We start from the raw sequence: 27,418 nt of genomic DNA, 5'->3' as shown, positions 1-27,418 counted from the left end.
CTTCTACCTATGTGTACCATAGCACCCCAAACTTAGTTGTTCACTTGATTTTTGGTTCTAGTCTACTCTTTATGATCCCATTTGGTTGGATTTTTGTTTGTTTATTTGTTTGTTTTTTGCAAAGATACTGCAATGGTTTGCCATTTCCTTATCCATTTCATTTTAAAGATGAGGAACTAAGGCAAACAGGGTTGAGTGACTTGAACAGGATCATATCACCAAGTGTCTGAGGCCAGATTTGAACTCATGAAGATGACTGTAATAGGATAGGGCTTCTAACAATTGCTAGTATTCACCAGAGTTTATCTAAAGTCTAACTTGTTTTTGTTTGTTTTGTGGGGTTTTTGCCTGGCAATGAGAGTTAAGTGACTTTCCCAGGGTCACACAGCTAGTAAGTGTCAAGTGTCTGAGGCCGGATTTAAACTCAGGTCCTCCTGAATCCAAGGCTGGTCTTTATCCACTGTGCCACCTAGCTGCCCCTAAGGCCTAACTTGTATATCGAGCAAAGGTGAGATTTCTCTATATATCTATCTCAGGTCCTCTCCTTTCCAAACTGATGCTGGAATTACTTCTTTTACCTTTGCTTCCAGCTCTTCTCTCTCTTTCTTCTGTCAACTCATATCCCTTCTTTACTGAAGCCACTCAGATCACCTGCTCCATATACTCAGCATAATAGTCAGCCTAATCTGACAATTCTTTTTCTTTTTCCTATTATCATAACCATGTTTTTTTTCTTTTTAAAAAATGCCTTACATCCTTTTCCCACCAGTGCATGCATATGCATATGCACATGCACACAGACACACTCAATATTCCACCCAACACCAAATTTCTTCAGTGGGTGTAAGCCTCCCTTCTCCACACCCACAGGCAAATTTAGAGATCTAGAAATGGGCTAGAAAATGAAGTACTATCATAAAGGAAAAACTATTTGACTTTGGAAACAATCTATAATTGAGAATACTTGTATAGTTTAAAAGAAAAGTAACAGAACTTTCCTGAAATAACCACATAATATGACTACACCAGAATAATATGGGAAACAGGAGAGAAATAAAGACTATGAAGACCTGAAAATATCATTAATAACCAAGTACTGATTTTTCAGAGAGTTTTCTCTTTTTTCTTTCAGTTCTTACCTTGTTGCCTCCCTCTCTTTCCAATGTTTTAGTATGTTCTTTTATTATTTCCCTTGATTTTTGTATACTCTCCATTCCATTGAGCAGACATTAAGCAAAATACGTGAAAATTTAGATTTTCATAGTAGATTAATGGAAGAAGTCAGAGTATGATGATTATCAGGATAGAAAAAGAATTCAGCACAGGGTTCCTTAAATAGTGAGCTACTTTGGTGCGTTTGAAATATGACTCAATTTATGAAGAAGACACACAATGTTCCTATTCACTCATATGTAACAACTCTATTACATAAAATGAGGTTTACCTGTAGTACACAGTCTTACATATACCTAGCACTCAATAAACATTTAATAATAACAGTGAAATAAGTAATGGTCAAGTAGATTTTGCCTGCACTATCTGAGAACTAATTGCCTCAATCCTTCATTTATTTTTACACCTTTCAACACTTTCCAGGCCAAGCAAAGTCAAATAGGCTGTTCCTGTGGGAACAATCTAGTTTGTAGTAGTTCTAAGGAGAGCTACCTCAAGATTTTAGAACCCTTGTTTTCATGGTAGCTGTTTAAACAAGACCTTAACAAAGCTCCTTTTGTCCCATCAATTAGACAAAAGAGATTCCCCCTATTGCCCAAAGGCTGAAGGAATAGGAAGATTCTGGCCAATTCAATACAACACAATCCAACAGGCCTTCAAGTGTGTGCTTGGAATACAGAGAGAAAACTAAAACATCACCTGCCCTCAGCAAGATGACATGGTTAGGTTCTACTAGGAGAGAGTGAGTTGGTAGCAATTGGTGGTAGAAATAACCCATAGACAAGTATACGTGTGATAGTTTAAGGAGAAAGGAGAGAGTACTAACCACTGATCACTAGCCATAAGAAAAGGTTCTTCTAGGAAACCACACATAATCTAGGGCTTGAGGAATGCTAAGAGAGAAAGATGGACAGGCAGCACATTGCAGGTATGGGAGAGACACAGAGCAGTTTAGACTTTGGCTAAAAGCAAATAGTCCAGTTTATTTGAAATGTAGATTGTATGAAGTAATGTGCTATATGCCTGGAAAGGTAAACTGGAGTGAAATTGCAAAGCAACTTTAAATGCCAAGCTATTGCTTTTTTTGGTGAGACAATGAGGATTAAGTGACTTGCCCAGGGTCACACAGCTAGTAAGTGTCAAGTATCTGATACCAGATTTGAACTCAGGTCCTCCTGAATCCAGGGCCAGTGCTTTATCCACTGTATCACCTAGCTGCCCCCAAGCTAATGCTTTAAAAAAACCCTGGAGGCAATTGAGAGCCACTGAAGAGGGTGTGACATGGTCAGACTTGTGCTTTGAGAAAAGTTGGTGGCTAAACAGAGAAAAGATTAATGAGAAAAGAGAATAGAAATGAGGAGATTAGAAGACTGTAGAACAATAATCTAGGAGAGAGGTAATGAAACCTTGAATTAAGGGATAGCCATATGAGACTGTTGAAAGAGATAGTGTGGAGGTAGTTTTAACAGGATTTAGTAACAATTAGAAATGAATCTGGAAAACAATTTGGAACTACACCCAGAAAGTTAACAAACTTGGCATACCCTTTGACCCAGCTATATCACCATTATCACTATGCCAAGAGAAATCAAAGAAAGAGGGAAAAGCCCTACATGTTCAAAGTATTTATAGTAGTTCTTTCATTGGTAGTCAAAAACTTGAAACTAAAGGAGTATCCTCATATTGTGGAATGGATAAACAAATTGTGGCAAAATACTTTGCAAACCTTAAATCACTATATAAAGTAGCATTTAAGGTTTTCAAAGCATTTTGTATTTATCTATATGAATGAAAAGGAATATTACTGTGCCATAAGAAATGCTTAAATGGAACTTATTTCCATTTTCCCAAAAGAAACATTCCACTCACCTCCTGGCACAAAGGTGATGAACTTAAAATCCAGAGAGTGGTATACATTTTCAAACTTGGTTAATGTGGGAATGTGTCTTGGCAGACTATGTAGAGATGTAATAAGGGATTTCTTTTCTTCTGTTAACAAAATTTCCTCAGTGGGTTAAGTGGTAGTGAGAGGGACAGATTACTACAAAATAGGTGTTACTTGAAAAGTAAAAATGAAAAAAGAAAAACAAAAAGAAAACTTCTATTGAGAGAGATGAAGAAGAAGGAACCTAGAAGTACTTTGAGTTGGCACACCTGAAGGACCAGAAGAATGAGGTGTCTTCAAAATAAATAGGGAAGTATGAAAGAAGGATGGGTTTGAGAGGATAGTGAGTCACATTTGGGACACAATGAATTTGCTGTGATTCTAATATACTTAACTGGAGATGTCCAACAGACCATTTGTAATGGGAGCCTACGGCTCAGGAAAGAAATCATTGTTGGATATGAAAGCCACCTGCATAGAGAAGATAATTGAAGCCATGGAAGCTGATGAGATTATCAGAAAATATGGGGTGGCATGGAGAGAGAGAGAAGAAAAGGTCTAAGACATAGCCTGGGGATACCCATAGTGAGGGGACAGTGTGTGGCTAATTTTCTAGCAAAGGAGACTAAGTTGAATGATGCAATTCAAAGTCAGATAACAAGATATTGAAAAGTAAATGAAAAGAGAATAAACTTGGGTGGGGGGAGAAGAGGAGGGGAAAATGAGTCAAGCCTCATAAAAGATGAGTGATGGGTGGTTTTAAATATTATAATAATTATAATAATAACTAGCACATACAGTGCTTTAAGATAAAGTTATTTACATGTTATCTTATTTGATCCTCATAAAAACCCTACTTGGTATATGTTATTATTATCTTCATCTTACATATAAGGGAATCGAGGCACATGACAGTTAAGCGACTTGCCCAGGGTCACACAATCCTACCTGAGACAGGATTCAGACTTACGACTTCCTGGTTCCAAGTGCCACTTAGCTTCCCAGGTAACAAGTCTAATGCTATTATTAATCTAGAATACTAGGGAGTTAAAAATAATCATCATAAAATACATGAAACATGTGTCAAATTAAGATTCAAATCCCTTAAATAGCATCTTTCCTTTCTGCTAATTTTAAAGGGAGAGCTATAGAAAGAGTAGGAATATTGCGCCCTTATACCAAAAAGAAAGCCCTGAGGTAACTGGACAATGCTCCATCATCCAAGTGACATAAATAGACCCACACAGCATTAGAAAGCACACTAGGAGAGAGAATGATCATTAATTGGTCCCCAAGGAAGTGATGAAGTGAAAATAGAGACAACATACCTACTAACAGCTAATAACTCTCCCCTAGCTCAAGGGGATAAAGATGATTCTGGACATTTGACCTAATCATTTCCAAAACAATTTTATATTATCTGATATAAAGGTTCTTTCAGACCACCCTCGGGTTCTAATAAAAACTTGCACATGGAGATAGATGGGATAAGGAATTCTTTTTCATGTTCAATCAAATTATCTTCTCAATGGGGAGTCAAAGACTCAGCATGATTTGGGCAATGGTGCATTTTTGTGCCATGTTTACTAAAAGGATGGGAACAAATGTGCCACATTTACCAACACCAAGAGAAGTATTCATCTGGTGAAATGTTTAAATATCACTAAGTCTACCTGGTAATGCTACAGAGACTTAAGGAACAAATTCAATTCATAAGGATTCTAGGCTGACATATCATGCTGTTCCTTGTTCACAAAGAATGGAAACAATACATCTTTAAGGGCCCTCTCAGAGAATGAAACAGCATCATTTTTTAAATCTTTAATCTTCCTTGAGTAACAAAAGAAATTAATCCCTTCAAGTACTCACCTGTATCCTGGATTTGGAATTCTTCTAAAACCCATGACATTTCATATAAATCCATTTGTCATGCAGAATTTTCCTCAAAACAATGTAGGAAATAAACAGGCCTTGGTCAACTCTCAGTGGACCTTAACGATGTGCCAACATCTGGCCTGTAAAGATGTGCCAACAAAGCAACTAATATTCTTAACAAGAGGAGAGGTCCCTTTCCCAACACTGACCCCTGATTCCACCTGATCCTTGAGGGTTTGATTCGAGGTAGCCTCCATATTCCACAGTCTGAAAAGTGAAGGACCTTCCTTTGCCCTGTTATTGCTACAGGCCATCCTTGAAGAAAGGCATGTTTATAAGCCAACTGTTTGCAGCAGTTTTATTTTCAGCATGTTTTCATGATGGCTATCTTTCTTGGCTTTGTGATTTGTCATTTAAAAGGGTACCAGTCACAATACTCTGACCCCAGAAAGATTAGAGTATTAATATGCCTAGGTGTGCTGTTAGCCTCTGATAGGGGGTAGGACACGATGAGTGGCTTCAGGTACAGCTGCCTAATCTCCCTGTTCAGTTGCCAGGTGTCTGCAAATACATGATGTACCTGCTTCTTTTGTCTCCTGGGTTTATTCTTTCCTGATCTTGGATGAATGGTTCAGACACCAGGTTCAGACACCTCATGATCTCTGAAAGGTCAGAGGAGCCATCAGACATCTAGCAATCAGAATTAGTGGCAGATTATGTCAGTAGCCACAGCAGCTGAGTCCACTGAGGAGCCAGACCTGAAGAGCTAATTGCTTGACCCAGGCCAGGAGTGAACCAACCCAGAAGTCAAACAAAGCACCTGCAAGCAAGGAAAAGACTTGTCCATCAACTATACCACATCCGGAAGTGAATTTAGTGGCAACTCTTAAGAAAAGAACTAAAGAATTTCCAGGCCAGGAGGTAGCCCCCCACAAGCCACCATCACATGTGTACATTTTTTATGTATGTATGTGTCTTGGTAGCTTTGTGCTTCAAGTTTGAGCCCTTTCTCTCCAGGATCCTTGTATATACACAGGAAGTCCCAAAAGTTTTAGTGAAGTTCTATACTTTAATAGTTAAATTAAAGCTTAAAATTTCAATAAGAACTTTGGGACATCCTGTAGTAGTAGGATGGAGAGTGTGCACAGGGTTGGGGCAGGGAAAATTTTTTTTTATACCAACCGATTTCCCAGAGGAGAGTGGGGTTGGGTTGGGGAGAGGGATATTTTTGTACTTTTACTCTTGCTATACCTTCTGAGTAAATATCCCTTTGAGAAAACCTAGTGATGCCAGCTGGTTGATAGTGAGGAGCACCTGGAAAGTATACTTGTGAATGATAGCATGAAAAAAATGTCAACCTCTCAAAGGCTACCTACCCTTCATACCTTGGGAGAAGAAGAGGTAGGCTGTCCTCTGTGAAGCTGTCCCACAAGTGGAAGTGAGAGTTGGGGAGAACTACACCACAGTAGGAGTTTGTGAAACAAAAGGGAAAAGCAGGGTATGTGAAACCTTTGATTTCTCTCCTCAGGTTTTAGAATAGAAAGAAACCATCTTACCATATCTGTAAGCTTTAAGGTAATATTTACATGATTCCTTTATATTATTTGGTAACTTCTGTTTTGGAGTTTCCTACAGGATTATGTATTTATATTTAATAAGAAACCATTTTTGTGTATGTGAAATATCCTGAAACCCGACTGGGAGAAAAGAGAACTCAGAACAAAATCTATAGGAATTAAAAAAAAAAACAGAATTATGTCATAATGAAAACCCTAACTGAATATGATAATTCTGGATTGCAAAGAGGTATCAGATAGGATAGCTCATACCCACAAAGGTACCATGATAAATTATTCCAACCTAGATATCCAATGATGGGGGGAAAATCTGTCCTGATTGCATTTGTGTTATGGAAACTTATCACCGACTATGCCAGTATTCCAGGATAAGCACCGAATTGAGGGCTTTTAACCAGGGCAAAAATTGTAGCCCACTTGTATGGGGTAAGTGAGCAGAAATAGTGGAGCCCAGCAGGACAGCAAGGACCCTGCTCATCACAACCTGCATGATTTCTTACCTTTCAAGAGTCTACCCTCTATCAGACCACACAATGCTCCCAATAGGGGGTCACTGTAGTTTACTTTCTATGTTGTAGGAGACGATACCAGGTGAAAGTGACCATGCTCAGGACTTTCCTTGCTAATGAAATCTGGGAACTTAGTCATTAGAAGCAACCAAGCAGGCTAATCCCACTGTGGCCTGCTTCAGTGGGGAAGTACTGGCATCCCAATATAATCCAGCCCACTTTGTGAGGGGAGAATACTGTCGGCATGCCCACAGACCTATGTATCACCTGCTCACCATTCACCCATCATATGTGGCATTCCAGAGGAAACAGTGGATTGGCCTTCTCTCGTCTCCTCCTACTTGGGGTATACTGCTACACCAACAACCAAGGACACTTGGAACAGAAACACAAAGAAGCACAATTTGGATCAGAATCGCCCCCACCATTCATTGTTCTAGGCCCTCAGCCCAGTCACCAGCCTCCAACCCACTGCTGCCTTGTCCTGCATTTCTCACTGTTTCTGAAACTCCACACCATTCAATTCATGTGTTTGAAACCTAGCCCTTCCTCCACCCTCTAATTGCATCTTGCTCCACACTCTTACCTATTCAACATATTGGATTGGTAGATCCTTTTCTCATGGGTGTTGTAACAGCTGCTCTTAGGCTCAGGGATGAAGCTGTGTTCAGATAGCATGTCAGAAGCAGCCGTGGTGATGATGGCAATCCCATCTCTCACCCTGGCAGGAAGGCCATAATCCCATTCATCATATGATACCGAGATGAGCCCCGTAGGGAACTCTGAGGGCACTGTGTCTGTATCCCCTGCCACCAGACTAGGCACAATCCATGTATAGCCATATCCAGTTAGCCCTACAGAGTTAGCCACTTCAAAGATATAGGTAGCTTCTTCCTTAGTGCAGTAAAGAAGTATGATGGGGCTTTGAAGCTTCTTCAGCTGGTTCTGGATCTTGGAATCCCCATCATCTAGGGACATGTCAAGCAGGAGCACCTCCTCTAACTCCCAACCCACAAAGCTGTTTTCAATGGTGCTGCGGACCTTGTTGACAAAGTCTTGGTATCCGGGGAAGTAGGTGGTGACGATAGAAAAGATGTACCAGTCATACTCCTCCATGATGTTGAGCATCACTGAGGCTTGCTGTTCAATTGATGGGCCAAACTGGAAGAACATGGAGGAGTCATCCTAAAATGGGACAAAAAAGAAAGAGAGAAATCAAATAAAAGAAATCAGCATCAAGTTCTGAGCCAAGCATAGCAAGGGAGAGGGAGAAAAGTTGGTGTGGTAGAAGGCGGAGAAGTAAGCAAGTCTTGTCCAAAACCCTTTTGTGTCAAGTCTGTAAGACTGGGTATATTTAGAATCACAATTATATTCATGATACCATACATGATAAAACTTAACCATCCTCAGACAATATAAAACTCTTTAAAAATAAATGATAATTCCATCTAAACCTGAAATAAATCAAGCCCCAATCTGAAGCATTCAAGTATTTCCAAGGTGCGAATGTATACATTGAACATTGAACAATTGGCTTCCACAAATCAATGAAAGCTGAATCTAGCATTCCCTTGGCTAGAAGAATGTTTTAAGTGGCCAGGATATCATACATTATGTATAGTGTTGGGAATGATGTCTTCCTTTCCCGTTTTTTCCTTACAACCCATGATAAGGTTCAGGAAAGTTTGTCAGATCAGTTCAATGATCAGTGACCATCTATTTTAAAAAATATTTTACATCAATGATGGTAGTGGGTTTCTGCCAATATTTAAAAGGCATTTTTTATTATTTCCAGTTATACCATAGATGGTTTTTAAAGAGTTTTACACTGTCTGTTGATGGTAAAGTTTTATCATGCTTTATGTGACCTTTTCCTATTAACTATTGTCTTGGAATGAGGAGGAATTCCTGCATTTGAATGTAATGGGATGCACAGTAAGAACACTGAATATGAATTATTAGAGAAACATAGAGCCAGAGTGGGGGCAGATCCAAAACGGCAGAAGAAAGGCAGTAACCTTTCGGACCTCCCTGCATGATTAAGCCAAACACTTCCAAATAATGCCATAGGACAATTCCTGGAGCAGCAGAACCCACAAAAGGACAGGGTGAGATTATTTTCCAGCTAAAGATGACTTAGAAGAGTAGCAGGAGGGGGCTGCTGTGCCAGTGCAAGATTGGAGCCTAACCCTGTGGTCATGCCTACACAAATCCAGACCCAGGCTGGCCACCCAGACGTAGCTGTGCTGACATATTTCCAGCCCCAGGCAGGCTATGCCAGAGAAAGAGACTCCTGGAGCCTCTAAATCAGCTGCAGCACCAGCGTCTTCTGGAACTAAGCTCACGATCTAGGGAGAGGACTGAGCAGTTGGCCAGGGGGAGATTGCAGGGGTCTCTGCTGGCACTGACCCATGTAGGAAAACAGGAAGCAGTCTTGAGTGGTGGCAGAGGCCCAGGTGGGGGAGGGGCAAAGGCTTACTAGAGCTCTCAACCTTAGCGAAGCCAAATTTTGTTTCCTGGTTGAAGAGCAAGGAGGCCTGGGGTTATTTACAGACCAGAAAACAGGCCAGGCAAGTGAGGAACCTGCCTCTCCTTAAATTGATCCACCTGGGACCCCCTGAAGCTTGGGACAGTGCATCCTGGAAACAGTGCTCCACTTTAAAGAAGGAGTTAAAAGTCAAGAAATAGCCTGGCAAGATGAGCAGGCAGAAAAAAGATGCATACCATAGAAAGTTTCTTTGGTGACAAGGAAGATCAAGGTATACTCTCAGAAGAAGATAGTAACGTCAAGGCTCCTACACTACAAAGCGTCTAGGAAAAATATGAATTGGTCTCAGGCCACAGAAGTGCCCAAAAAGGACTTTGAAGAGAAACATAGGAAGACATCTGAATTGATGGAAGTGTATTTCTTTCCTTTCAGTTTGGAAATGAAAAACTAAAGGTAAAGAGTGTTTCATATGCTGTCAGATATGATCAATCTGTTGATTAGTTATGCTTAAATGTTTTTCTTTATTATAAATAAGGACTCAACATGCTCTACCTTATTTTCAAAAGTGGGGGACTGGCTATGGAATAGTACATATACTGTCAGATTCAGTTGATGTGTTGGTTGGTTTTTCTGAACTGTCTTTTTTCTCTTTCATTTTAGTCTTTGTTACAAAGAAAGGTATGCACTAGGTTCCTGATGAAACTGAATATCAATTCCTTCAATTGCATAACTAAATAACTGACTATATTTCCCCTAATTCCTTCTTCTTCTTCTTTTTTTTTTTAGTGAGGCAATTGGGGTTAAGTGATTTGCCCAGGGTCACACAGCTAGTAAGTGTTAAGTGTCTGAGGCCAGATTTGAACTCAGGTACTCCTGACTTCAGGGCTGGTGCTCTATCCACTGCGCCACCTAGCTGCCCTCCCCTAATTCCTTCTTTTTCCTCCATAAGTAGATACCTAGAAACTTCTATTTGGTAAAATAGCATAAACTTTAATTCTTAGAAAGATTTATTTGTTTAAAAATTTGTGTATTGTCAGTTCCTGTTTTAGTTTATAAATGTTTAACATTTATAATTTGAGTAAAACAAAGACTATTTGAATATGGTTTTAGAAAAAATAAAATAAATTGAAACATAAAAATGAACTAAACTATAATTTTTAATTTACTTAGCTTGCATTGTGCCTTCAAAGTAGATTATGGAAATTTTGGCAGTGAAAGAAGGTGAAGCATTATTAAACATCTTCAAAGAAGGTTATTATAGGGGCAGCTAGGTGATGCAGTGGATAGAGCACTGGCCCTGGATTCAGGAGGACCTGAGTTCAAATCCAGCCTCAGACACTTAATACTTACTAGCTGTGTGACCCTGGGCAAGTCACTTAACCCCAATTGCCTCACCAAAAATAAATAATAAATAAGCTTATCATAGAGACCAAGTTCCTCACTTGAAATCACTCTTCTCTTTTGACTCTTTGCTTTCCAGTTTTTCCCTTTTTAAAGAAAAATTTAAAGTCATGTTCTTTCAAAGCATTAGCTAACAGTTTTTATTCCTGTTTCCTGGAGGTGTGATTTAATCAGCTCTTTTCATAATACAGCTGCATCTTGATTCACATGAAAAATTCCTCAAAGATAAGAAACAAATCACAGAACCTCAGAAGTTGAAAGTTGGGACAGACCTTCACAGGCATTTAGTACAAATTGAGCTAAAAGGAATTTCCACTATAACATGCTCACCAAGTGGTCAACTAGATCTCTGTTTAAGGATCTCTAAGGAAGAGGAATCTACTATGTTTTAAGACAGCCTAGTTCATTCTCAACAGCTCTTGAAGTTATAATTTTTTTCCTGACTTCAGGCCTAAATTTGTATCTATAAATTATACACATTTCTTTTGCTTCTGCCCTCCAGAGCCAAATGGAAGCAGCCTAATTTCTCCTCCACAGGACATTCCTTCAAATATTTAAAGATGACTATCACATCCCACAGTGCGTTTTCTTATTTGCAGGCAAAATACCCAGGTGCTTCAACTGATCCTCACATTGTGGACTCAAGACCCATCAACATACTGGTTGCCCTTCTCAGAATATTCTTCAACAGAACATAGTTGCACTTTCATCTTGCTATTTCTGGAGGGACATTCCTCTTAACCTCTTTTAAAATATCATTTTATTTGATCTTCTCAGCAACCCTGAGAGGGAGGTACTTCATTTTACAATTGAGAAAACTGAGAAAAACAGAGGTTAAGTGACTTGCCCAAGATCATACAGCTAGTAATTTTCTGGGTTCAGATTTTAACCTCCCTGACTCCCAGCCCAGGGGTCTGCCTCTGTGACACCTATCTGCCTTAACAAAACCTATTACAAACATTTATAGTCAAGCAAAACAAATTTCTGCATTAGCCATGTCAAAAAAAAGCACCTTACTCTTCGTTCTGAGTCCATTACCTCTCTACCAAGTGTTGGGCAACCTGTTTCATCATGAGTCCTCTGGAATTGGAGGACTCACTCAGACATGAAGTTGTTGTGCAGCTGTTTTTCAGTCAACTCTTTGTGACACCATTGGGGTTTTCTTGGTAAGACACTGGAGTGGTTTGCTATTTGCTTCTCCCGCTCATTTTATAGATGAAGAAACTGAGGCAAACAGGGTTAAGTGATCTGCCCAAGGTCACACAGCTAGTCAGTGTCTGAGGCCTGATTTGAATTCATGGGGCTCTGTCTTCCTGACTCTGATCCCAGCATTCTTTCCACTGCACCACCTAGCTGCCCAAGACTTGCAGTACTGAGTTATTATTCACTCCATCCATCATTGAGGACAGCCTCATCCAAATACTGCTGGCATGAAACTTCGGTGGCACATATTTGATTCCATCTTATTAGATTCAGCCCAGTGTTCTAGCCTGTCAGGCTCCTTTTGGATTCTGATTTTGTTATCCACTATTAGCACTGTTTCCCAGCTTTGTGTTCTCTGCAAATGTGATGATCATGCCCTCTCTGACTTTATTCAAGTCATTGATAAAAATGTTACACTCCCCAGGACCACACACAGATTCCCTAGCATATTCCACTAGAGCGTGTCTGCCAGGATTATTCTGAACCATTCATTTGTTGAGTTTACCCATTCAACCAATTATGAATCTAACTGCTCATATCATTTAATCTATATTTCTCCAACTTCTCCACAAGAACAGCATGAGAAACTTAATCAAAAGTCTTGCTAAAACCTGTCATCTTTATCCACAGCTTTCTCCTCTTTTCTACTTTATTAATCCTTTAAAAAAAGGAAATGAGGTTAATCTCATATGATCTGCTCTAGATAAAACCATGCTAATTTTTTATAATTATTACTTCTCTTTTGAGATATTTACCAGCTGTCTCATTGATGATCCTTTCTAGAGTTTTCCCAGGACTCAAATTCCTCAAGCTCATTGGTCAATAATGTGAAATCTCTATTTTCTTCTCTTATTTGAAAATGTAGGTTTCAGTCTTGAATGATACCATAATGTTTTTTTTGTTTGTTTGTTTGTTTTGATTTGTTTTTGGTGAGGCAATTGGGGTTAAGTAACTTGCCCAAGGCCACACAGCTAATTAGTGTCAGGTGTCTGAGGCCGAATTTGAACTCAGGTCATCCTGAATCCAGGGCCAGTGCTCTATCCACTGTGTCACCTAGCTGCCCCTACCATAATGTTTTAAAGCAAAAATCTGCTTTGAAATTTTTAGATTGATTTATGCAAATTTATGTTGTGTTGAGATAATTATATTTGTTGATGGAGGGGAAATGTCTAGAATACACACATTTCTCTTAAAAGAAAGTTTGTTGAACTGTTGATTCCTATATATTTATAATTTTCCCTCTTTTTCTTCCACCTAAATTTTAAAAAATTTTCTTTCAACAGCTAGGACAGGACTTAAAATGATGCTGCTATTTTCTTATAAGGACATATCATTGTTAAGATTGTAAATGAAGTTCATATAGAACTATTTACAAAGTTTATGATATATTTATCTCATTGGATTTTCACAATAGTCTTGTTAGATGAGTATTACTATCCCTATTTTCCAGGTGGGGAAATTGAACTCCAAAGTGGTTAAATGACTTACTTATCTAAGATCTATATCTAATAAGTGTCAGATCTATGAGGGGATCTTATTTAAACATTTTTGGGGGCTACAAAATACTGAAATGTAGCACAAAATGAGAAAAAGCCAATTGCTTCAGGGACAAAATACAGTGATTTCGATATGCATCCCTACTATTAAGTGTTTCTCCATAGAACTATTCTGTGTACACTATATGAAGGTGTAGTATAATGACTAGAACACTAGGAATGGAGTCAGAAGTTCTGATTTCAAATTCTGGCTTTGCTACACTACAGCATTGTGCTATGGATTTAAGAGTTTAGAACACTCAAATTTAAGCCCTTTTTTCTCATTTTATTGCTTAGAATGATGACTATATAATATCCCAACAGTAGCACTCCTTGGATTTGACTTCACCATCATCTTGCTCCCAGGGAAATCCCATTACCATAAAACTCATCATCCTGGAGATTTTATCGACTTTGGTGCTCACACATATCATCAGTACCCTCAGTGAACTCTATTCCCTTATTGTTGGATGGTGAAGAAAAAAAAGTCTTCCTAAAGCCTCCATTTAAAGAGGGCCCAGAGAGCTCAAAGCCCAACCATTTCCCAGCAGCTGCACTCCTTGGATTCAACTTGACTATCATCATATCCTTACCAGGTACCTTCTCTCCTTCCTTTCCTCCCCCCCCTCCCCGCTTTTTTGCTTCCTACTGTGTTGTCTTCCCTTATTAGAATGTAAGTTCCTACCAAAAAAAAAAAAACTAGCTGAAAGATATAGAAAGCCAAATTCCATTTAAAAGAACTGCAGACAGTAAAAAGTACTTGGGAATCTACCTGCCAAGAGAAATCCAGGGACTGTGTGAACACAATTACAAAATATTTTTCATACAAATAAAGATAGATCTAAACAACTAGAAAAATAGCAATTGCTCTTGGGTAAAACTGAGCCAATATAATAAAAATGAAAATTCTATGGAAATTAATTTACCTATTCAGTTCCTTACCAATCAAACTACCAAATGATTATTTTATAGAACTAGGAAAAATAATAATTTATTTGGAAGAACCAAAGGTCAAGAATATCAAGAGAATCCATGAAAAAAACATGAAGGAAGACTGCCTAGCAGTACCAGATTTCAAACTATATTACAAAATTGCAATCATGAAAATAATATGGTACTGTCTGAGAAACAAAGTGATAGATCAGTGGAATACATTAGATACATGATACAGAGTAGAAAATGACCATAGTAACTGAGTGTTTGATAAACCCAACAATCCAAGCTTTGGGGGTAAGAAGTCATCATTTGATGAGAATTGCTGGGAAAAGTGGAGAGCAGTTGGCAGAAACTAAGCAGAAAACAACATCTCACACATATACCAACATGAGGTCAAAATGAGCAAAAAAATTAGACATAAAAGGTGAAAGCATAAGTAAATTAGGGGAGTAAAATATTTACCAGTCAGATCTATGGATTAGGGAAGATTTTATGACCAAAGAAGAGATAGGATCACAGGAAGTAAAATGAAATTAAAAATGTTTTGTACAAACAAAATCATTGAAGGCAAAATTAAAAGGAAAGCAGAAAAGAGTGATAAAAAATTTTAGCAATTTTCTCAAATAATGTCCTAATTTCTCAAATATATAGAGAACTGAGCCAAATTTGGTTTTAGAAAGCCATTTATCAGTTGATAAATGTAAAAAGGACACAAACAGGCAGTTTTCAGAAGAAGAAATCAAAGCCATCAATAGTCAATTTTTTAAATGTTCTAAATCACTATTGATTAGAAAAATGCAAATTAAAACAACTCTGAGGAACCACATTACACCTATCTGATTGGCTAACATAACAGCAAAGGAAGATGACAAATACTGGAGGGGATATGGAAAAATAGACACTAATGAACTGTTGGTAGAGTTGTGAACTGATCCAGTCATTCTGGAGAACAGTTTGGTATTATACATACACTTTAAGCCAGCAATGCACCTACTAGGTCTATATCCCAAAGAAATTAAAGGAAATGGAAAAGGACCTATATATACAAAAACATTTATAGTAGCTCTTTTTACAAAGAATTGGAAATTGAAGGTATGCTCTTCAACTGAGAAGTAGCTGAACAAGTTATGGTATGAGATTGTAAAATAATACTATTATGCTATAAGAAATGACATGCAGAATGGTTTCAGAAAAATATAGAAAGACTTATATGAACTGATGCAAAATGAATTGAGCAGAACCAGAACACAGTAATGGCAATGATCAACAAAAGACTTAGCTACTATGATCAATACAGTGATCTAAGACCATTCCAAAGGACCCATGATGAAAAATGCTATCTACCTCCAGAGACAAGATTGAAGAACTCTGAGTGCAGTTTGAAACATATGTTTTCACTTTCTTTATGTTTTTTGTTTTTATTATTTGTAACATGGCTAATATGGAAATATTTTTTCATTAATTTAAACATATAATTGATATTACATTGAAGAAGAATTTAGAATTTGATTTTTTAAATGAATATTTAAAATAAATATTTTTAAATTATAGTAAGCTCCTTGAGGGCAGGGGCTGTCCTTCCTTTTCTTATTTGTATCCCCAATGCTTAACACAATGTCTGGTACATAGTAGGTACTTAATAAGTCATCATTGAATTGAATTGAATAAGATAGTCATTTAACTTCTAACCAATAAAATGGAGATAATAATATCTATAGTATCTACCTAGTGGGGTAAATTGTGAGGATGAAATAGAAAAAATGCGTTGAAATTATTTGTAAACCTATAAATGTGCTTAACAAAAAAGAACTAGTAATCACTAAACACACCTTTATTAAGTACCTAATAGGTTCAAGGCATTGTGCTTGGTGTTCAGAATACACATACAAAAGTGAGAAACTCCTTGACCTCAAAGAATTGATCACATTCTACTTGGGGATATGGAATGTCTACAAGTAAGGCCTATTTGAACAAAATATAATGTTCATTAGGAGAAGTAGTTTATAATCACCCTGAAGAGAGGCTAGAGGCAGATGTGATGGACTTTAAATGTCAGAGGAGTTTATCCTAGAGGCAATGGGGAGTCACTGAAATTTCTTGAGCAGGAGAGTAATGTTGTCAGAACTGAAATTTAGGAAAACAGTTATTAAAACTAGGTCTGGTTGATCCTGTGCTCAGCTCTAAGCAAAATGTTGCTCCTTTCTCAGCTGCTGATTAGGAGAAAAGAGAACTTAAGATAGTTTTCTGCTTTGGGTGGACATATTCTTGACAGGGGAAGGAAGGGCATGTGCTGAATTTCTTATATCTGTTACCCTATAAGTACATGATCAGAATATTCCTAGACATAAAATAGGGAAAGGGTCGTAGAAAGAATTTTTGTGGGAGCCCAAGGAGAAGTTCCATTACTTAGTAGTCACAGATGACATTATTAATTTATAATAGAAGCAATTTGAAAGAAAATAGGGTTTACATAAATGCTTATTGATGAAAATTATGAGTTCTTCTGAGTTCTCTCACTGATCCTCCTGGGAATATTTCTTCCTATAAACTCATCCAGCCAAATCTATATTGATTATGAGTGATAATGCACAATTTAAGTCCAAGATGGTGGAATAGCAAGTTGCCCATGAATTTTGAGAATCTTATAAAGATCTAATTTGCCAAGAAAGGGAGACAATTAAAAAAAAATCTATCTGAGCCAAAATAGCCATTACTGCTAGCAACAAACCATGTTCCCTTCTTATGATTAAGCTAATGGGCATATGCAAAGATTCTTTAAAGGGGTCAAATCAGCATGACAGGTTAGGGCAAACCCAGTGCTTATTAAAAGGCCATATTTACTTTACTTATTACCTGAAATATGTAATAACAAGGAATACAGATGTGAGCAAAGTAGAATACCCATTTAGTGGCAAATAAATGGATGGACAGTAAGAAATAATACTCAATTCAATGAAGTTCAGTCAGTCAGTCAATTAGCACTTGTTAAGTGCTGTAAGAAGCTAAAATTCTAGCTATAGTATTACTGTGTGCTAGGAATTTTATCAGTAGGAAAAGAACCCAGGCCTAGTATTCATTAATGTAACAGGAAGGTGGATCCAAGGAAGCATTCAAATGACTCTTTTATTTCCTTCCCATGTCTTAACCACTCCTTCCAATGGCCTGTCTCTATTATACTTCCTATGGCCTTAAAATTCTCCTGATATTTAAAATGGCAAAAATACTACCAGGTGAAAATTCATAAATGTATGGGTATATTTATATATTCATGTATATGTTTTCTAATAATACATATAATAACATCAATTATGACTTATTTATATTATACTTAAAGGTTTAGAAAGAACTTTTCTAATAATAGTACTATGTAGTATATGCTCAAGAGTTCCTTTCAATGAGGCAAATCTCAACCCATCCATGTCTGTCCATCCTGTGCAACTCTTGTAAATATCCTCCAATAAGTTTCCACTGGGGGTTCACCCACCATGTTAGAGGCTTTCCTTTATTTCTTACAATAGCATGAGTGTACAGTGGAGTACTCTAGGTTCCCACCTGTTATCCCTTATTCTTGCCATGTTGACTAGTCCATCTTTTTTTCCTTTGCTGATTTGTTGATGCCATCTTTCACTCCTTTTCTTTTTCAGAGCTCCTCAGTGGAAGAGTTCCCCATATATCCCAGGTAACCTCAGCTCAGAACATAGAAGATAGACCAGGACTGGAGAACCTTTTATTTCCTAGGTTCTTTGGGGGCATTTTCTCTTTTGTTTCAGCCTTGATGGTTCCTCCCCTTGAAAAGACCCCTCGTGCTACTGAGATCCCAGCTCCACTAAAACTGCATAAACCCTATTTGTTGTCCCCAAACTCTCAGGACACAGAGACTGAAGTGAAGGTGAGTCCTGGTCTTCACTCCCTTACCCCCACTGCTTTAGTCTCCGTATTGCCCTCCTGCCCACTCAACTATGCATATCAAGAACACCAGGTCCTTCTGTCCAGCTTGACTGCCTTATTGAAACAAAACAAATCTCCTGTTCTTCAACCTTCCTAAATATGTGTATGCATGTATGTACATACATACATATCTGCTCATATTCACCGTGAACCTTTCCTTTACCCTCAGTATGATTGATACTCATTTTTAATTCTTTGGAAGCAGTTGTATTCCATGTCTCATAGCCATATACCAACACTGGTAGAAGGTTAGTACAAAAAAGATAGTCCTGTGCTTTCATGGGAACAGGAAGGTGTATTTTTACCAAAGGTATTCAACATTGTGATAGAGGAGATCCAGGAAAAAAGTGTCGATCCAAGAAGGTTTCCTAGTGGATGATGAGGTCTACCAAATGTTCCTACCCTAGCACCCTGAGAATTTAGGGACAACAGATAGGGTATATGCATAACTTTAATGAAACTGGAACAGCAACAGCATTAGGGGTCTTGGAAGTGACTTTTCAGAGTTACCATCATCCAAACTATTCAGAGTTTTGATGCTAACTGCAACAAAATCCAAAATATTGCAAAGCCTCCTAGAAGTAATCTGTAACCAGACAAAGTATTTTGACCACTCTGTCTACAAAGAAAAGATCAAGTTGATGAATATTGCATAAATTGGGTAGAAGAAAGGCGAAGGAAGAGAGATATAATCAAAAATTAATGTGATGTAAAAATAAATGGCATCAGTGGGAATAGGTTCATCTTCCTATTCACCTATTGAAATCTCTTTCAACATGCATTCAGATGGACACTTTTAAGAGCTTGTCCTTCAGTCTGCATATCTGGGATAAACAGTCCAGATGGACAAGTTGGATGCATACATAGCTAAACAGAAGGAAGAGAGCGGACTGATCATGTTTGAGAAATTGCAAAACTTCTTTACTGATCCCAAACTACCCATGAAAGTTTGATATGTGGCAGAAGTGTTTCTGTAACTACTTCACAAATGAGGAAACTGAGGGTTAGAAGGAGGAAATAACATTTTTCAAAGTTATATAAATAGAAAATGTTTGAGTTGTGAGCCAAACCCAGGTGTTCTGATTACAAGTCTAATGCTATTTTTCCTACCACCCTAAGTAAAGGAGAAAAGAATCACAGTGTGTCCATACAACATACACACTCCTTTTCATACTCTATTTTTTCTTTCTTTTCCAGCCATAACCACACCTCCCTGTCATCCACCTTTTCTTTTTATTGCTTTATTAGATGAATTTGATGTCTCTCTGAAATAATTTTTAGGGGAAAGTGGGATTTAATGGGGCCAAAAAAAGAAACCAAGAAAATCTAGTGACAAGGATTTCCAAGCATGAGGGGTGGTCAGAGGTTATTTAGTGACACATTACTCTGGCTTATACATCTGGAATGAGTATGTGGGCTATTTAGTGAGCAAAAACTGTCTGTAAGTCTAAGAGACTAAGTTGCAAAAAAAAAAAAAAGTACGCTGTTGCAAATAATGGTTGCAAACATAAAACAAAGCTCAGTGTCCAAGGGAGTACAGAAGGGGCTATTGGCTAAGCATTAAAATGACACTTAGTCAAGCATCCCTCTCAACAATCAAATGGCACACACAAATAACATTTCCTATCCATGGTGACATCTTTAAATAAATAGACCAACACTGTATATTGGTTAGCAGCTATTTCTGCCTAGCTTTCTTCTTCATTTCCTACTGTCAGCAACAAATGTTGAAGCTTAGAGTTTCTTGCAGCTAGATTCCTGCTCCAAATAAGAAAGAATATTTTCCAACAACTAGAATTGATGCTGTACTTTAAACTCAACTTAAGAGTTCTTCGAGGAAGTGTCATGACAGTTCTTGGAAAGAGGACTAGACATTTAGAATTAGAATTGCCTTGACTACTTAAAAAAGTTATTGACCATCAGCTCAATGTCATAGCATTTACTTGCAGAAGAAATATAGATAGGTTTTAGGGAATTTTCACTGGCTGATTAATACCCATACCTTCTAAATTTCACTTTTTTGCTTTCCTGGTTTCCTTCAAGTCACAAATAGAATCCATCTTTTGCAAGAAGCCTTTTCTGATATCCCTTAATTCTTCTGTCTGCTTCCTGTTATGTGACTTGTTTGTATGTAGTTGTCTTCATGTTGTCTCCACCACTAGATTGTAAGCTTCTTGAAACTATGTACTCTCCTTTGTCTTTCTTTTTATCCTTGGGGCTTAGCACAGTGTTTGTCACATAGCAGATGCTTTATAAATTCTTATTGTCTAACTAAGAGTTCCAGTAGGTGGGATCTAAGGTTCAGGAAGTGATAGAAGGTGGAAGGAGTGAGAAGAAAGAGGTTTAAGATAAAAGGAATTTGCTAGTTTGTAAGCATGCATTTCAGAGAGCACAGCGGAAGGAATATACTATATCCTATAGTTTAGAATCGTTTCATTAGCACATTGTCTCAGGTGAGCAAAGTCTAGAAGAATACCATGAAGTTCACCCTACAAACGCCACTTTTTTTTGGTTCATGTCTCAAGAAGTTGGCAGGGTATTTCCTAAAACAACTGCTTTCATTCTCCCTGATTAACCCCCTGGACAGTGACACTGAATCACCAGAATTAACAACATTTATAGCAGTGAGCTATTCACATTGCTAACAGGACATTGAGGTCTCAGAATCAGCTTTATAACACAGAAAGTAAAAGCAGAAAAGGTAGTAAGAAGATTTTCCTTCCAACCAGGATCCCTAAAAAAATTATTCAATTAGTCTAAGGGAAACAAAGAACTTAAGAGAAACTCAGAAATCCTTCTGCATGTGTTTACTCTTTTTCTGGAAAAGAACACAACTGCCAAAACAGATTTAACAAAGCTATTTTACTCCCTAAATTAACAATTCCTTTCTATGAGCTTCTCTATTATGCACATCAAAACAATTCTAAAGCTGGTTGAATTGTGTGTTTATTGGCAGGACCTTTCTGTTCATAGAATAACCTAGTCAGAAGGGCTATTAGAGGGCATCTAGTTCCAAAGAAATCAGCATGACAAGTTCACCAACAATCAATTTTCTTGACAAAAAAAATATTCTTTTAAAAAAACAAAATAAAATTTTCTTTTTAAGATTAAAGGAGGGAAATAAATTAAAGATAAGTGTTACGCCTTTGGTATTGCTTAGTCTAAGAGATGAAGGGGTTTTTTAGATAAAAAAAGAAAAAAATTTAAGATAACTTTTCAAAATGTTGGTATTGGTTAAGTAATAGAGTTGTCAATATGTGAAATAAATAAATGTAATTAATTAAATCCTTTGCATGCAATGCTCAGAAGCATCTGCACTTTTTTTTTGGTGAGGCAGTTGGAGATAAGTGACTTGCCTAGGGTCACACAGCTAGTAAGTGTCAAGTGTCTGAGGCCGGATTTGAACTCAGGTCCTCCTGAATCCAGGGCCAGTGCTTTATCCACTGTGCCACCTAGCTGCCCCTGCATATTTTTTAAAAAACAAAATTGGCTCCATTCAATTACACCAAATCAAAACGGAAATACCTTATGGGGGGAATGCTAATTTTAAAGAAATTTTGTATGATTACACACTTTGGTATAGATTTGATTTAGAAATTAGGCATATGATTCTAGATGACTTATAATTATGATTATGATTAGAGGCTCAAATTTAATGCTTTGTACTATAGTAGCTATAGTACTAGAAATGGATTTACGAAGAACTGGTTTCAAATCTTATTTCTGATATTTACTAAGTATGTGACTCTTGGAAAGTCACTTGAACTCATGTGAGCCTGTTTCTTCATCTGTACAATGAAGATAATTTATAATTAAATACTAAAAGATAATTGATAGCAAAAGAATAATACCTCCAGGACTTATCACACAGAGTTCTGAGGTTCAGATAAGATGATAATAACTCGCATTTACTAGTCCATTAATTGTAAAGTTTACTACCTACATTATCAAGTATATTTTCTAAAATTCTTATTAACTTCAAGAAGAAAAGGAAAGTAGGAAGTTCACCGAGCTGTCTCTGGCCCATCTGTTCTTCTTTGTATAGAGAGAGCAGAGAGCAGCTCTTGATTTGGAAACAGGATTAGTCAGGATTGATTGAGGTAGATTAGGGAACCGTTGGCTGCAATATGGCATGAGAGGTCTACTGGGAACACTTTTCTCAAGCTCTCTATGATAGGTTTCCTTAGAACCTTAGGCTGGCGAACAGATTGCTGCAACCTCACTTAAGAGATGTGTTTAACTGCTCACAATTAAAACCTCTTTGATTTTCCTCTTCTCTTCCTAGACCAATTTAGTTTTCAGCTAAAAAGAGACAGAATCTTGAAATAGCCCAGAACTGAAAATAAAATGAGGAAGTGTCATAAAACAAAACAAACAACACAAAACAAAACAACAATGATGACAACAAAAACTCCCAACTGGGTTAATGTTAACAATGGCTGTAGGAGGAGAAGAAATCATCATTGTTTTTATTTTGGGGGGAAGGAGAGATTTTCTTTGTTCTCTTTATTATGATGAAAATTACTCTCCATTTTTGGCATTATACATGATTTATTTTTTGTTAGATCCATTTTATGACCACTGGTTATTAGCAATGAAAATGGAGCTTTCAAAATGCATTGCTCCTGGGGCAATTAGGTGGTACAGTGGATAAAGCACCAGCCCTGGATTCAGGAGGACCTGAGTTCAAATTCAGTCTCAGACACTTGACACTTACTAACTGCGTGACCCTAGGCAAATCACTTAACCCCAATTGCCTCACCCCCCCCAAAAAAATGCATTGCTCCTTTTGCTTACTCTCTTTTACTTCCTTTTCAACAATACCCTCTTCAGCTACTGTGGAATTGATTATGAAATGTACACAGTAGAACTATACTCTTCATATGATGCTATGGCTAGAACAGAGACAATGAAAAATTGAACTTTCATTAGAAGCATCAATGTTCTGTTTCTCTTACTGGATCTGTGTCCATCTCTCCATCTGACTATAACCAATCAGTTGCCAAGTTTAACTGTTTCTCTCCCCAAAAGAATTTTTTTCTCTACTCACAGTTACCATCTTAGTTCACATTCTCATCACTTCTTGCCTAGATTATTTTAACAATTTAGTCATTAATTATAATTTGATTATTAATTAAAAATCAGTCCAATAATTCAATTATTTTTATTTTGTCACTCTCTCAAGTTTAACACTCTAGTCATTCCCCCACACAGCTACCGATGTCATTTTTCTTTTTTTCCTTTTTCCTTTTTTTTTTTTTTTGTGCTGGGCAATGAGGGTTAAGTGACTTGCCCAGGGTCACATAGCTAGTAAATTTCAAGTGTCTGAGGCCGGATTTGAACTCAGGTCATCCTGAATCCAGGGCTGGTGCTTTATCCACTGTACCACTTAGCTACCCCCCAACATCCTTTTTCTTAAGCACTGATCTGACCATTGACTCCCCTTCTCAATCAACTCCAGAGGTTCCATATTGCCTCTAGGATAAAGTATAAACTTCCCTATTTAGCTTTTAAAGTCCTCTACAAGTCTTTCCCAACTTCTTTCTAACCTGAGTAGACATTGATCCCCATATAGCACTCTGCAATCAAGTAAACTCTCCTATTGGTTCCTCATATATGATATTCCACCACCTGTCTCCTTGCCTTTGTAATAATTATTCACATATACCTAGAACCACTCCCTTCTCACCTCAAATTCATAGAGTCTTTCTGGTCCTTTAAGATGTAATTCAAGCACCATATTCTACATGAATCCTTTACTGATGCTCCCAAATGCTCTTTGCCCGATACTTCCTTGTAGTTAACTACTTTGTATACATTTTCATGTCATATTTAAACTATATATTTATATGTGTATTTATTGTCTTTCCCCTTAGAATAGGGTAATAGAAATTGTTTCATTCTTTGTACTTATATCCCAAACTTTAGTACCGTGCCTTGCACATATTAGGTGCTTAATAAATGCTCATTGACTGATTGTTGCTTGATATTCCAACAGGTAACAAATAAGTTGATTAAATTGAGGATAATCATCATTCTGACTCCAATGACTTTGAATTTCTATCCCAATCCCTGATCATATTATCCTACTCAGCCAGAATCCTCCTATTTTTCTAGTCTCAACTTTCCAATTCTCTCCTAAAGCCCCTCTCCTCTACTGCTTTCATACTGTAATAGCCCAGTCTCAAGATTCCTCCTTTGGATAGCTGTTAGAGTACTAGACTTGGAGTTAGGAAGAGCTGGGCTCAAATTCTGCCTTAGAGATTCTGGGCAAGTCATCCAAACATTCTAAGCCTCAGTTTACTCATCTGTAAAATGGGGATAAAAATATCCTCTACTTCACAGAGTTGTTTCAAGGATCAAATGAACTAATATATGTAAACCACTTTGCAAAAACCAAAGTATTATTGTAATGCAATGTAAGTAGCATGGTGTAATAGAATACTGGCCCTGGTACCAGAAAGATCTGTGTTAAAGTTCCTATTCTGATCCATATTTGCTGTATGACCCTGGGCAAGTCACTTTATCTCTTGATGTTCTGGCCAGTTCAACTCTCTAAGAATATTAGTTGCAGAGAAGGTGCTGAAATGAATAGATTAAAGGAGTTTCCTCATCCTCAAAATAAAAAAAAAAAAAAAACCTCACAAGTCCAGTCTTTATCCCCATTTTTTTCAATTACTTTCCTGGTCAATATGAACCTTGTCAATGTGGCACCAAGCCATTGGTAACCTTGTCCCCCTCCACTAAAGTTCTTTTCTAGTGCCTCATTGTTGTAAAAGGTTTTTCAAAGTCTATTACAGTCAAACAAACAAATAAACAAAAACCTTTTACAGGTCTACCAAGCTTTCAAAAAAAAATAGAAGGTGCAATGGAATGTTGGACATGGAATCATTCAACCTTTGTTTGAATATCAACTCTGTCACTTAATGACCTATATCATTATACTGCAGTCCCAGTTTCCTCAGCTGTAAAACAGTGGGGTTAGAACAGGCAAACACGTTCTAAATAGCTGAGCCTTTAGGTCTAAAGAGGAACTATATGTCTAGTTTTGAAAGCACACTAGCAAAAGTCAAAGTGGGTTTTTCTTCAGAAAGCTGGTTATCAGCAGATAGCTTTTTGGTAATTATTTTGACCTCAACAACTTATGAAGTTTGGAATGGAGAAGCAGAAATCCAAACTGGTAGAAGGAATACCACACTGACAAAATCAGGGAGCCTCAAAGAACTGAAAGGTCTCAACAGCACTAAGTCTAGGTTTGATAAATGTCAGATCAGTGACAAAAAACCTTTACCCAATTGTGAAAGGCTTTAGATATCAGACAGAGGAATTTGTATTTTAGTCCACAGGCAATAGGTAACCAGAGAAGTTTTTTGTTTGTTTGCCTGAATGGGGAAGTGCCAATAACTGGACCAGTGCTTTAATACCATTGAATTGGTAGTTGCATAGATTGTTTGGAGAGGGCAGAGACTGGAGGCCAATATACCAATTAGGAGGCTACTGCAATAGTTCAGGTGAGGGGTGATGAGAACCTCTTCTAAGACTTTGAGATTGGAAAGTGTAAGCTAAGTGACATCAGTCATTGATCAGAGATGGCACAATTGGTAAAGACTTAGGAGGGAATTATATAAGACTTTAGTAACACATAACTCTTGGATATCCTGGACTTCTTTTCTTCATGGTCCCTCCCTGGCTATAAGCTACAGTCTACACAGACGCACAGTGTGCTTCTCCATTGTCCTCTGTGTGATCATCCAGCTTAAATCCTTCATTTGCAGTTATCTTACAGCTATGCAGTAATACCAGTAGAATGTTAGTGTTGAAAGAAGGGATTTTGCTTCCATGGAAACAGAGAGATTTAAGTTTGCCAAAGGTATTCACTACTGGAGTGGTGGTGTCAGGGATCCAGGGTAGAGTCCAGATCAAAGATGAACCCTATGGACGGTGAAGTTCTCCAGTGGCTCCTGTTTGAGGATGACTTGGGATGGCTAAATCAAAGCCTTCCCTCACACAACACCGACCCCCCCCCCCATCGAAGAACAACCTGTCAATTATCTATAATCTTACAACACCATTTGGCTTCTCCACCCATGCAAGAAAGACCAGCTTGATTAAAAAATCTCTATTGCCCAGATTTTAACCAAAGCCAATCATCTTTAAAATTAGCAGCAAAATAAAACCACTGGAAAAATATTAAGCTTGTTGCTAACTGACTGTGAACTGTCATCAATAACTAACACTTAGATAGAGTCTACTATGTGCCAGATGTTGTGCTAAGCACTTTGTAAATATCAATTCATTGATCCTGACAACCACCCCGGGAGGCAAGTGATATTATTATCTCTGCTTTGCACGTGTGTTAACTGATGCAAACAGATGTGAAGTGACTTGTCCAGGGTCACATAGCAAGTAAGTATCTGAGGCTATATTTTGAACTAAGGTCTTCTTGACTCCAGGCTAAGTGCTCTGTCACCTGCACCAACTAGCTGACACATTGATGCTAATAAGAGTGATAATAAATCAAAATTCACCTACTATTCTGGCTAAGCAATGACAGTTTAATTCTGCAGTTTTAAGCTGTGCCTTATGTCTTAACTTTTTAAAAATTATAAGCACAGGAAAGTGCATTACATGTTTGCCCCTAGCCCACCACCAGATCTATAAGTATAAACATAAACTCTTATCAAGAGATTTTGCAGGGTCCTATTCTATCCTTGGTAAGGATCATACTTAAACAAGTCACTAAAGAAGAAACTCTACCCTATTTTAAAAGCTTCCTGAATAGACTCCACAATTCCCCTTCATAACTGAGTTGAGTGCCACTAGAAACTTTTGCTTACAAAGCCTCCCTTATGTCTGATCTGATTCCCTCAAGCTTCAGTTTAAACATG

The 27,418-nt window shown here is 37.7% G+C and overlaps 1 protein-coding gene across 2 annotated transcripts in view; it reads right to left on the bottom strand.

Moving 5' to 3' along the window:
- Positions 1 to 27,418, bottom strand: part of GRIN2B (glutamate ionotropic receptor NMDA type subunit 2B) — a 644,293-nt gene that overhangs the window by 266,298 nt on the left and 350,577 nt on the right. For both annotated transcript variants that reach the window (XM_043969072.1, XM_043969071.1), the window contains one exon: positions 7,606 to 8,204. In XM_043969072.1, coding sequence (XP_043825007.1) covers positions 7,606 to 8,204 — 599 coding nt within the window. The remainder of the gene's footprint in view (positions 1 to 7,605; positions 8,205 to 27,418) is intronic.

The sequence above is a fragment of the Dromiciops gliroides genome, chromosome 5 (genome assembly GCF_019393635.1).
Source record: "Dromiciops gliroides isolate mDroGli1 chromosome 5, mDroGli1.pri, whole genome shotgun sequence".
Lineage (NCBI taxonomy): Eukaryota > Metazoa > Chordata > Mammalia > Microbiotheria > Microbiotheriidae > Dromiciops > Dromiciops gliroides.
The sequence above is the reverse complement of the archived record's forward strand: the minus strand, read 5'-3'. Positions and strand labels throughout refer to the sequence as shown.